Source organism: Heterocephalus glaber, unplaced genomic scaffold (genome assembly GCF_053883595.1).
Source record: "Heterocephalus glaber isolate CG9 unplaced genomic scaffold, H.glaber_assembly_v1.0 deba00000594, whole genome shotgun sequence".
NCBI classification, from domain to species: domain Eukaryota; kingdom Metazoa; phylum Chordata; class Mammalia; order Rodentia; family Bathyergidae; genus Heterocephalus; species Heterocephalus glaber.
In genome coordinates, this window is record NW_028258151.1 from 2,238,155 (window position 1) to 2,251,994 (window position 13,840).

Sequence of the window (13,840 nt, forward strand, 5' to 3'; positions counted from 1 at the left end):
TTTTTCTTATTTCTTGGTCATGACTTCTGAGTATCTTTGGCAAAATTAAGGAAAGGAAAATAACACTATCTACATATAAGTAACCAAGTGAGAAAAGTTAATGTTCTTTGTCATGCTTTATGGTGTTCTTAATGAGCTATAATAAACAATTATGGTGCTAAAGAAATAGCACCTCTGTAATGGGACGTACAAAGGACTCTTGTAGGACTCTTCCTGAGGAGAAAGGTTCACAGTGCCTACCAGGCTGCGTGCACTCTCACCCAGTATGGTCTCGTGAGAGTTGAAACTCAGGCAGTGGCTACCAGAACATCTGGACCTGCAGTAGGTCTTCTTGTGTGTGTATCAATCAGTTCCAAAAATGCCAATCACCTTGCTTTCAGACAACCTAAGAAAAACTTCCAAATCTCTAAATTCCAGTTTTAGTCAAATGCTTAGAAAAATCTCTATTTCAGTACTACTATTATTTTTATGAACTTCTAAAAATCCTTGTTTTGCTCATCTATGTCCAAGCCCACAAGCATGGGGCTTGATTATCTTTGGCAAAATTGTGATTCATTTCTTTTGATGCTGTTCCATTTCTCACAAATTGTTATGATTTAGGTAAAAAACTGTCTCCTCAAAATCTCATGTATTTGGAAGGTGACTGGATCATGGGGTGCTATACTCACCAATGGATTAGTCCATTGAAGAGTTCATAGCTGACTGTGCCGTGCAGGGGTGGGGCCTGGTTGGAAGGGGTGGGTCACAGGAATATGACCTGGAAGGGTGCACTCCTGTCCCCAGAACCTCCACTCTCTGCCTCCTGGCTTCCCTGGCCTGAGCAGTTCTCCTCTGCCAAGCCCTTCCACAATGCTGTTTCTACCTTGGAGCTAGCTGACCATGGACTGAATCCTTTGAAACAGTAAGCCAAAAATAAACCTTTATTTCTTTAAATTGCTCATATTGGGTATTTTGTCTCAGTGACCAGAAAGTGACTAACACTCAGATTAATATCCTTTTCATAATGATCAAAATGTTAAACTTTTTTTTTTGGATGCGCTAAATTTTAAAAAATTCTTTTATTGGTACATTTTAGGTATACAATATGTTTACATTTACCATTGGGCACTTGTACCTGAACACGATGTATCTTGGTTCTTATGTTTTTCCCCATTACCTGTGTGCCCTTCACTGAAATATTTTTAAATGTCAAATTATCTATTTATCTATACATATAATATATGTATATATATATATATCTTATCTCTACAATATCACTCTCTGTACCTTCCTTTCTGGTGTTACCCTAGTTTAGGCTCTAATTATTTGTACTTTAGGCTATTATAATAACTGCTCAGTTTTTCAAACTAAAATTCAGCAAATAGTCATTAAAAATCTATCCTAAACATTTATTAAGTACTAGGGATTCTAAGACATAGTCTCTGCTTTCATGGAGAGGACAACAGAAAGAACAGCAAAGCAGATAAAGGCCAAACTATCCATTCAGAATACACCACAGAATAAGTCTTTGTTTCAACACAGCCCGGACCATATCTCCCTTCTGTTCATACAAGGATAAATGTCCTCAAATCCAGTACTTCTTGCACTCTCTTCTTGCTTTCTGCTGGTTTTGCTTTCCCTACAGTGCCTCACGTGGGGCAGGGATTCAAGAACCCTGAATGAGTGCTTCACATCCCATCAGGCTTTTCAAGTTTGTAATCTTCATGTCTATTTGTACAAAAGATGGGGACAGGGACTTTAGAAATTATTCTATCCCTTTACAAACTCTTTGCTCAGTTAGTGACACAGCGAGAATACAGCAGGGCCTCCAGAGCTCTTACACCTGGCCCGGTGCCTCCAGGAATAGGGCAGGGGCAGTCTGTGAGGCACTGTGTGTGCTCTGGTGGCAGAGAGGATGTGGACCTCTCCATGCACAGGCTGCTGAGGCCACAGCCTGTTCCCCGCCAAGGAACTCACTTTGCAGGGGGAGGAGCATGGACAAAGGGCCTAATAAGACAGCTATGGTGCTTCCTGGAAAGTAAGCTGGAGTACAGCTCTGTGTGTGTGTGTGTGTGTGTGTGTGTGTGTGTGCACGCACATGCTCAGGGTTAGTACTGTTAACTACTGAGGTTCACTTCTGGGGTGAACTCCCCCAAGGATCCTCCTTTCCTCCCTCACAGACTGGTCCTCAGCCTCTCTTCCCTCTGAAATGATCTTCATACAAGGTGGTTTTGCAGCATCTCTGGGATCAGGGGACTAAATACAGCTGCATGTACTGTTTTCTTACCCTTTTACATCTAAAGCAGGTTAGTGTGGTCTTTCAGGTCCTTGAAAAGATGGGTTTATGTATATGAGGAAAATAAATTGAGGGAAAAATAATTCTCATTTCAGACACTTTCTTCTTTGATATAGCTGGCATATGAAACAAGGTTTCATTTCGGGGAAAAACTCAGATTTGGCAATCTTAGCAGCTTCAGCCTAAGACCTAGAATGGTTTTCTGGCTCAGAGGAGAGATAAGTGTCCTGAGGGACAGGGAACTAGTTGCTGGGGACTCAAGGAGGCCACAGATGGAGGTATTTCTCAGGTGCGGGAGGGGCCAGTAATTGAGATACAGTCACACTGGGGACTTGGCGGCTTTGGGAGCCATCATATCTGGTCATGACACATTTTGATGTGAAAACACTGTCACTGTTTGATACTCAATGTGCAGACTAGAACTTGTCCATGTCAACTGCCTCGTGACTTGCTACCCTGATCAGCAAAACAATCCACTTGGCACTTGTGATTTGGGGCACTCATCACACCTTCTAGAGTCAATTAATGATCAGTACCCAGGTGCCACTGGACACAGTTTTCCTTCTCCCCTTCCCTTACGTTATGTCAATCCAACCAATACAGACCTCTCATTTGAATAGGGTGTGGGGGAGATGGAGGAGAAACCAGGACACCACAGAATGTACATAAGAAAGAAGACAGAGAAAGGAACACTTAAAAACAAAACAAAACAAAACAAAACAAAACCCAGAACCAGCAAGGTAAAAAAGGTTGTTAAGGGTAAGCACAAATATAAAATTTAAACTCAAAGAAAAAACATATACTGAAACTAAAAACAGTAGGCTAAGAGGTCATGTAAAAGAAAACTGCCTTTATTCTTAATTTTGTTTTATTATAGCTAGTTCTGCCAAGGATAGTCAAATCCTAATAGCATTAGATATTTCGGTGGCAAAATGTAAACAGAATATTAGAAAAAAGAGTTAGGCTTACATCTTGTCCCTTAAGGCCAGGCAGACCTGGGTCTCCTTTTGCTCCTTGTTCACCCTAAAAAGAAACAATGTATACAATGAAAAATGCTGTATCTGAAAACTCTTACTAAGAAAAAACAGGTGAGTTACATTGTTCAGATATTTATAACAAAGTGATTACTTTGTTAATCTCTTGGAAGCAACATTTATTAGAAAACAATTCTGAGTTCTAAAACCAGAGAGTTTAAAGGTTCAAAGAAAAGCTGCATGAAATGATTAAGGGGTAGAAATAGAACAAAGATTATTTTCTCCTATAAGCAACAAAGAACTTTCTGGAGGCAATTCGGCAATATATATCAAGGATTTTAAATCTATTCATTTCACTCGGTCCAGTGATATCCTTTCTAAGATTGTCTCCTAAGGAAATAATCAGAGATGAAAAGCTTAAGGCACTAATATGTACAGTGCAATGATGCTTATAGCAGTAAAAAGAGAAACATCCTAAATGCCCAGTGATAAGATATGGTATATAGATATAATGAATGGCCTATGATGCAGCCATTAAAATAATGTTTATAAATTTTGTTTTATACTATAGGAAAATTCTGATATAAAAAGTCAAATAAAATTAATGAATTGACAAATTCAGTGAGAAAATGTTAACCAATACCTAGTTTTAGTATGTAAAAATGACAAATCTTCACTAATACCACTGTGCATGACACACCCACACTGATGTGTATTCTTGTTTGATTTTCATCCAAAAGGTACTTGTGCATTTGTTGGCACATCCTGCATATCTGTGGTACAATTTGATTTCTTGAAATATGCCTGTCTGCCTATTTATCTACTTATTTACCTGCACACCTGTTTCCTGTGGATATTAAAAGAAATAAGAGGAGAAAACAAACAAAAATACTAAAAGTGCTTAGTCTACATAGTCTTATGATTATGGATGATTTTTTGGTTTCACTTTATTCTTCAGTTTTTTTTTCAATTTTTGTTCTAGCAATAAACATGTATTATTTGTACAACTGGTAAAAAATTTAAAAATAAAACAATATATCATATATAAAATAAATTCAACCAAGTCTGCCCCTGTGTGTGTGTGTGTGTGTGTGTGTGTGTGTGTGTGTGTGTGTGTGTACACAGCAACAGGAATAATCTTTGCTTTATGCCATTAGGGTGATTTTCATTTTCTTCTTTATACTGTTTATTCTTCCACTTCTTTTTATAATCATCATTGCTGTTTTCTACTTGCAAAAACATTAAAGAATAGCAAATATCCAATTTTAAGTATAGTACATTAAATACAGAAATAATCTAAAAACAGGAATACATGTGCATAATCTGAATCATCTAAGAATATGCATTATTACTATAGTGAAAACATGGGAAACAAAGTAAAAATAACTTGATCACTGGACTATACACACACACACACACACACACACACACACCACAAAGATTCATACATCATACTTGGTGACATAGGTTCAAGGTAGAATGAAACTTAGGATTTCAACTGAAAATGGAGGATGAGGAGGTATTTCAGAGCTGTGGTGTCTAATACATCAGCACTAGCCACATGTGCCTGTTTAGATTAAGTGACATTAAGACATCATTTAAAAACTTCAGTTTCTCAATTGGCTTAGCCACATTTCAAGCCGTCCGCAGTGCTCACTATGCTGAATGATGCAGATTAGAATATTCTATCCTCAAAGAAAAATGCGTCCAACAGTGGTGATGTAAAGGGTACCATGTAAGACATACAGAAGAAATACCTAACAAGTTAAAGAATCAGGAGAGTGTTTAGATGTTGGCCTAAAAATTTTTAACACAATAAAAAGAAGTAAAAGTTTTAACACAAGAGACAGAGCCATAGTAATCATTAGTAACTCTCAGAATGTAGCTAAAATGAAGACAATCTTTATGTAAAATAATAGCTCTTGGGTGTGATAGTGCATACCTCTCATCCCAGCACTCTGGAAGGGTGAGGCAGGTATAACACAAGTTCGACCCCAGCCTGAGTAAATCAACAAGACCCTGCTTCAAAATAAAAAATAAAAAAGGGCCGAGGAAGTAGTGTAGTGTGAAGGTCCTATGTTCAATCCTCAGGAACACAGGGGAAAAAAGATTCCAGGCTAGGGGTGTAGCTCAGTGGTAGAAAATGTGCTAAGCACTTGTGAAGCCATAGGTTCAATCCCTAGTGGCAAAAATAAAATAAAATTAAAATAATCGTTCACATAGATGAAAAAAATAAGCATATGTGCCTACAAGGAAATATGCAAGCTTGAGAGTTGTTTTGTTTACAGCAAAGCTGGATAAGAAACACAGTGCACGGAGTTAGTAGTTTGACAGGCTCATGCTGTATGTCAAGAGGACAAGAGTGGAGCATTGTGTATTTTCTTTAGCCTCTGCCTCACCTCTGCTTCAAATCGATCCTTAGCAAAATTCTGCAATGAATTTCAGAATTGTAATTTTTAACATTACAAGTGAGAAGGAATCATTGAGAGCAAATAAGGTTCATGGAAAACAAGTTATTATCTTTATCAAACACTTCTGTGAGGGTTACCCTGTGCCAGGCACTGCTCTGAGCACCCTAACGTCTATGACAACCTAGGATAAAGAGAGGATCACTGCCTTCCTTTTCACATGAGAAAGCTGAAGACAGAGGTTCCTGATTCAGCTCAAGCAGTGTGATGCAGAGCCTATGCTCTAAAACTAGGAAGTCAGTGGCTTTTAAAACTGATGAGGGATACCTGAAAATATGGTGTACTTGGATTTTTTTCTAAGAAAAAGGCAAATTCTCTCAAAATGCCTTTTAGTGTAAGAAATAGAAATATTGGCTGGGGAATTTTACTATTGGTGAAGTGTGCAACTGGCAGAAGAAGGGTACCTAGTGAGTATCTACCCATCCATCCACCCATCCATCCACCATCCACCCACCCATCAAGTCTTGTAATCTTGGAGTTATTGACAACTGCTGTTGCGGGGGCTGCCATACACATTGTAGGGTGTTTAGCATCATCCCTGGCCTCCACTCACTAGACGCCAGTAGCCTCCTCTCTTGTACCCCGGTGCCCTTGGTCCTGGTAGACAAAAATATCTATAGACATTGTTAAATATTCCCTAGAGGATAAACTTAACCTCCAGTTCAGAATGACTGATATGTATATCATGAATATATATATGTAACAGATTTATGGTATGATATATTACAAGAGACTGAAAGAAAATATTATAAAAAAACTCCAATAGGAAATAAAATCTATAGCCTTTCATTTAACTCTGAATAGATTAAAGAGCCAACCTAAAAACACTAAAGAACAAGCAGAAATATAAATGAATATAGTTTAGAGCTCATGGTAGATAATTCATTGCTGCATGTGGAAAAAATTCAGGAGAGGAAAAATAGTGTATTTGACAAAATAGTTAACAAACTCATAAGGCAAAATGTTGTAAACTAAAAGGCAAATAATAAATTGAGAAAAATATATGGTGGCTTAATAGTTAACAGTATTTATATGCAACAGTTTTAACCATTCATAAGAAAAAAGAATAATATTCCAACCTATAATTGAGCAAAAGATATGTCAGGCAATTTACCCCAAAAAGTACAAAAGAGATGCCAAATGCCAATATAATTTTGACTGGTAATAATTAATCAGGTTATATATTGGGACTCGATTGTCTCTAAGGCATCTCCATTTTAAATTCTATCATTCTTTGTAAAAAAGCAGTGGGGGTTCTATATCCAGACAAGGGAAAAATATATTCAAGTGTTGCATATTTAATAAATCCCAAACAAAAGAAAGTGACAATAGTAACCAGCTGTTCCTTTGTTTCCACTGAAAAGAAAATTGAATAAGAACAAAATTGCAGTATTAAAGATTTAAGCTAGAATTAAAGAAAACTTATTTGACATCAGAAGATGTTAGAAAGTAGAGCACATTCAGATCTCCTCTTGGTGTTTAGATAAGTTCAAAAGGAGGAAAGTTTCGAACAAAAAACCAACAGAACATCTCTGGAGGGTTCCAAAAAAATATAATAAATCCTTCTAACCTCATGGAAACTTAAATGCAGTCTTAACCAAAGAGGAGAGGATACATGGGAACTAGTTTACATTTAAGATTTTTGGATTACACATCTTTCATGAAACTAATTTAAAAACTACCAAAATTTAATGACCTTCCAAAAAATTGCAATACCTTGACAGACAAAATATGTTCAGGTAACTAGTGAAATCCTTTTACAGAGTCTGAATGAATCCCTTCTTATCCATAATATAGGTAACTATTACCATTATTAATGTATATTTCACTAGATACTAGAAATTATATAATAGGACTTATTCTGTATACTTTACTGTAGGCGGCACTTTGTGCTAAGCACCTTACATAGTCAGGACCCCTGTGAAATGTACAGTAGGCAGACAAGGTGGATATTCTCATCCCTTACTGAGGACAAATCAATAGCTCAGAGGATACAAAGTAACTTGGAAAGTAAAAAAACTCCTACTATCCCAAGTTACTTGTTCAGTTAACAGAGTTAACATAAAGGACTCATAAGGACTTTCCTTCCATGGGATTAAAGTCACCTTAGACCACCCTGGTCTCTTTCAGTTTTTAGCTGAAGCTATGGTAGACAGTTCCTATGGGTGTCTTAGATACTGTCAAATGTCACCTCAAGCTCAACTCTCTCCACTGTCACTGGTTTTCTGTGTCTGGAATTTTTCTGAAGCCAGGTAATTTGTTTAGTCCTGGCAAGGCAGCCTGGAAGAGTGGGAGGAGGAGTTACTGCTCCTGGAAGTCCTCTTCCACCAAAGGTGACAAGTGTTAGTGGGTTAGTGTCAGCTTCCTGTCTTAGAGGGGCAGTTCCGGTGAGCTCTATAGGGTTCCCAAGGGGCTCTCCTGCAGGACTCAGCCCCAGCTGCCGCAATGGCAAGTGGCTTAAAAATGCACCCCTTTAATTAGTTTTTCCTTGTTTCTTAGCATGTTATCCCCACTTTCTTGCTACTGTATTTCAAGATCTCTCTCAAATAAATGACCTGCCCTTAAGACATTGCCTCTGACTTATGCATTGGGGAAATCCAGCTGATGGCACCATCTGGTGATCTTTGATGTTTTCATTTTTGTTTAGGTCCATGATCTCTCCAACTAGTCTGAGCAGCACTCAAAACACACTTGCTCCACTCTTTCTGATGTAACTACCCCAGTGAATCCAAATGTCCATCTTTTTCTTGTTCTAAGACCTTAAGTTTTCCTAGAGAAAATTATACTGGCACCATTATAAATTCATGATCACTAACCACATTCTAGCTCCTGAAGCTATGCTACTCTTCTCAAAACCTTGGTGTTAGGACTTCTGCTCTTACCCTCAGATAACTGTCCCTCCTGCAGAGAAAATACTAGCAAGCAAGCAAGCTTTCTGTTCATGCGACAAAATCTCCACATTAATTTCTATCATACTATTCTATTTTCTTATACATAAAAGGAGGAATGCTGCGTACTACTTAGCGTTAATCCCTTAGCCTGTGCTTTCAACCTATTTTGTCTTTTCATGGAACTGTGTTTAACAAAAGTATGGCCCCTCTTCTGAATTTCCAACCTCTTTCTCCTCCTGTTTTTCCAACCACAGACTTCCTGTTGAATCTACTGTTAAAATAAAAATTTTGCATTTTCATCTGCTGGCATTTCCTGCCTTGTGGGCGTTCTTTTTTTTTTTTTTTTTTTTTTTTTTTGCATATAAACCTCTGGATACAGGTTTCCCTCTTCCTATTTGTCACCTCCTACCCACTCTGCAGTCTAGTCCAAATTGACTTGTACCCTTGCTGCTCCTAGAAACCACTTGGACCAGAAACAGATGTCCATCTTAGGTATCTTTCAGTCTTTTTCTCCCCTACCTATGGGTAGCACCTGACATCTTTGTGACCAACTTGCTGCTACAAAGTCTTCCTAAGACACTCTACTTCTTTGGTTTTTATTCTACTTCTAGTGCCACATTTTCATTTTGGTTGAATTCTCAGTGTTGCCTGTTCACAGAGATCTGTTCCATGTTGTATTTCTCTCTTTCAACTGACTTTCCCTAGGTGTTTTCTCCACTTTTACAGTTACAGTGATTGTCTACCTACTGATGAGTCCCAAATTTCTACTTCAAGCCTAGACATCTTATTTTTTATCTAAGTTTTATTAAAATATTATTTTCATACCACAAAATTGACACATTTCATATGCACAGTTCAGGGAGTTTTAGTAAATTTATATAGTTATACAACCATCACTACAATCCAGGATTAAAATGCTTCAATTGCCACTCACATTTCCAGCCCCATAAGATCACTGATGTACTTTTTGTCCCTATATTTTAATTTGTTTCTAGAAAATTCATATTAATAGACTCATAAGTTGACCTTTGGGTCCAGCTTCTTTAATTCAGCACAATATTTCTGAGGTTTATCTATATTTTTGCATGGAAGAATACTTTTTTCTGTTTATTTTAGAGTACTACTGTATGTGTACATATATAATATTTTGTTTATTAATTCACTAGTTTCTTAATTTTAGATATTCTAAATACTAGTACTATGAAAAATGACATTTACATCTCTTCGTGGACATAGATATTTATTTCTCTTGAGTAAATACCTAAGAGTATAATTACTAGGTCATATGGTAAGTATATATTCAACTTTGTAGTAAACTTCCAAATTAATTTTACATTCCCATCAGCAGTGTGCAAAAATTTCTAATTTGTACACATTTTCAGCAATATCTGGTATTGTGTAGTCTTTTTAGTGGGTCCATATTAGTATCTCATTATGGTTTTAATTTCTTTAATCATTTCCTTAATGCTTAATGATCTTTCTTTCCTTTGATTATTAATCATTTATATACCTTTTTGATGAAGAAAAAGTGCATATACAAATCTTTTTAGTTTTAGTTTGTCCATCTTTTTGAGTTGTAAAAGTTCTTTATGCATTATTGATGTTCTTTATAAGATATATGATTTGCAAATATTTGCTCCCAGAGTATGGTTGGACATATTTTTGTAATTGCATTTTTAAAATTTAACAGATTTATTGATGTATAATATACAAACAATTCACATGTTTAATGTATACAATTTGATAAGTTTTGGCTTAAATATACACTCATGAAACCGTCACAATTAAAGTAAATATTTGTTTATTTTGTTTGCATTTCTCTAATGACTATTTTGAGCAACTTTCTGTGCGATTATTTATATTTATGTGTCTTTAAAAAACTTTCACTTGGTTTTTAAAAAATATATCATTTTTTAGAGATATTTACATTTTAGATAAGTCTTTTATCATATATGTAATTTTAAAATACTTTCTCCTACTGTGTGGCTTATCTTTTCATTCTTAGCAGTATCTTTAAAAGAGAAGAGTTTTAAATTTTTGTTTGTTTGTTTTGGTACCGAGATCGAACTTGGGACCTTGTGCTTGCAAGGCAGGCAGTGGACCCACCGAGCTAAATCCCAGGCCTCAAGTTTTAAATTTTAATAAATATTGAAATTGTATATTAGTTCTAGAGTTTCTTTAAAAAAAACAAAAACTCTGGTCTGGGTATGTAGTTCAACGGCAGAGGGCTTGCCCAGCATGCTTGAGGCCCTGGGGTCAATCCCCAGCACCACACAAAACAAAACAAAACAAAACAAAAATCTCATCGTGGCTATACCCGATCATTTGTATTTCCATATGACTTTCAGGTCAATTTGTTAACATTTACAAACATTCTTCAGGTTTCCATTGGGATTTCATTAAATCTACAGTTCAATAGATGAAGAATCGTCATCTTAACAATACTGGGTCTTCCAAACCAGGCAAACATCTCTTCATTTTTTTAAAGGTATTCTTGAATATTAGCAATATTTTGTAGTTTTTAGTATGTTCACTGTGTTTTAAATTTATAACTAAGTATTTTATTCTTTTTGATGTCATTATAAAGGAAATTGTTTTTTAGTTTCATTTTTGATTTACAGTATATGGAAATAGAACTCTGCATGTTGATTTTGATTCCTGCAACCCTGCTAAATTTGCTTATTAGCTCTAGTAGGTTTTTCAAATTCTTCTAGGGTTTTAAAATTATTTCTTTATCTATTTATTTATTACTCTATATAAGACTTTACCATCTAAGAATAAAGAATGGTTTCCTTCTTTTCTTCCTTATCAGTCTTTATCTGCCTTGCTATATATATGTTGTCCTGGATAGAACTTCTAATGTAGTATTAAATATAAATGTATTGATCCTGCCTTAGAAGAAATAACTCGTTTTTATTTGTTTTGTTTTTTGGTACTGGGGATTGAACTCAGGTCCTTGTGCTTGTGCAGCAGGCAGCGAAACCACTGAGCTAAATCCCCAGCCCAGAAATAACTCTCTTCATCACCAAGTGAATTATATGAGCTATAGTTGTTTTTCACAGATACCTTTATCAGAATGAAGTATTACTCTTGTATTCTTACTTTCTTGAATGGACACTGAATTTTGAAAAATATTTTTTCTGCATCCATAGAAGCAATCATATGGTTTTTGTTTTTTTATTCTATTAATATGGTATATTAACTATTTTCTAATGTAAAATAAATATTTACTGATGTGCACTTGTTTTTATTCATTACTAGATTTGGTTTTCTAATATTGTGTTAGGTGGTTGCATGTGTCTATGTTCATGAAAGATACTGTCTTATAGACTTGTGTGATTTGTATGACTTGGGTTAGCATAGTAATATCGAATTCATAAAATGCAATAGTAAGAGTTCTGTACATTCAATTTTTGGAAGGATTACGTATAGGAATAGTCTTATTTCTTCTAATAAAAATTGAAACCATCTGCTAAAACTGAAAACATCTGAACTGAGACTTTTCTTCATAGCAATAACCCCCACCCCACAGTTGGTGGTCTTACCACTCTGTGAATTGTCCCTTAGGACAGCAGAAACAGTGCGTTCCCAGGTCCTAATAACATGCCCACCCTTTGAGTTGTAGTGTACTTTTCTATATATAATTAAAAGTGTTTTGGTAATTTTTTTTTAGTTCTTTTATTGGTACATTTCAGGTATACAATCTGTTTACATTTATCATCGGGTGCTCGTACCTGTACATGATGTATCTTGGTTCTTATTTTTTTCCCCCATTATCTGTGCACCTGTCACCCCTTCTGCCCTTCCCTATTTACATAGATTTCATTTCCATTTTTTTTTCCTTTTCTCAGTTTTTCCTTTCCCTCTTTTCCTTTCCCCTTCCCCTCCCTCCACTCCTTCGTCTTTGGACCATTTTCCTATTTCAAATTATCAATTATTCATTTTAATCACTTTAACCCTTGTTTACACTATCAGTTTCTCACACTAGTGAAACTATTCTGTATTTACATGTGTGTCCTATTTATTTCACTTAAGAGTATGGCCTCAATATGCATCCATTTAGCTATAAATGACTCTAGTTTTTTCGTTCTTTATGGCTGAGTAGTACTCCATTTTATTAAAAAAACACATTTTCTTTATCCAGTTTCCAGTTGATGGGCACTTGGGCTGCTTGCAAGCTTTAGCTATTACAAACTGTGCCGCTATGAACATGGGTGCACACATATCACTGTGGTATGATTCTTTTAATTCTTTGAGGAAGATACCCAGCAGGGGAATAGCTGGGTCAAATGGGACCTCTAGTCCTAGTTCTTTGAGGTATCTCCATACTGACTTCCACAGTGGTTGCACCAGTCTGCACTCCCACCAACAATGGAGAAGGGTTCCTTTCTCCTCACAACCCCACCAGAATTTGGTATTTGTTGATTTCTTGATAGAAGACATTCTTTCTGGGGTGAGGTGGAATCTCAGTGTTGTTTTCATCTGCATCTCTTGAATGACCAATGATGTTGAACATTTTTTCATATATTTGTTTGCTGCTTTTACTTCCTTGTCTGAGAAATGTCTGTTCATTTCGGATGCCCATTTTTGAATTGGGTCTTTGAATTTGGGGGGTCTGATTTTTTTCAATTCTTTATATATTCTAGATAGTAGTCCTTTGTCTGAGGTACAGCTGCTAAAAATTTTTTCCCATATTGTAGGTTGTCTGCTAGCTCTGTTGGTGGTTTCTCTTGCAGTGCAGAAGCTTTTTAATAAGATGAGATCCCAGTTGTTGATTCTTTCTGCTAGTTCCTGTGCCGCTGAGGTTTTGTTCATGAAGTCTTTTCCTATGCCAATGTCTTCAAGAGTTCTACCTAACTTATCTTCCAGCAAGTTTAGTGTTTCTGTCTTAATATTTAGATCTTTAATCCACTTTGATCTTGGTTTAGTGAATGGTGATAGGTATGGGTCTAGTTTCAATCTTTGGCAGGGTGAAATCCAGTTTTTCCAACACCATTTATTAAATAGGCTATCTTTCCTCCAATGAGGGTGGTTGGCTCCTTTGTCAAAGATGAGGTGGCTGAGCATGTCTGGAGTTGTTTCTGCATCTTCTAATCTATTCCACTGATCCTCAGGTCTGTTCCTTTGCCAGTACCAAGCTGATTTTAACACAGTAGCTTTGTAGTATAGTTTCAAGTTGGGTATTGTGATGCCCCCAGCCATGTCTCTGTTGCTTAGAATTGCTTTAGCTAT

At 36.3% G+C, this 13,840-nt stretch overlaps 1 protein-coding gene across 4 annotated transcripts in view; it reads right to left on the bottom strand.

Moving 5' to 3' along the window:
• Positions 1-13,840, bottom strand: part of Col19a1 (collagen type XIX alpha 1 chain) — a 349,367-nt gene that overhangs the window by 195,598 nt on the left and 139,929 nt on the right. For all 4 annotated transcript variants that reach the window (XM_087205147.1, XM_087205146.1, XM_087205145.1 and 1 more), the window contains one exon: positions 3,245-3,298. In XM_087205147.1, coding sequence (XP_087061273.1) covers positions 3,245-3,298 — 54 coding nt within the window. The remainder of the gene's footprint in view (positions 1-3,244; positions 3,299-13,840) is intronic.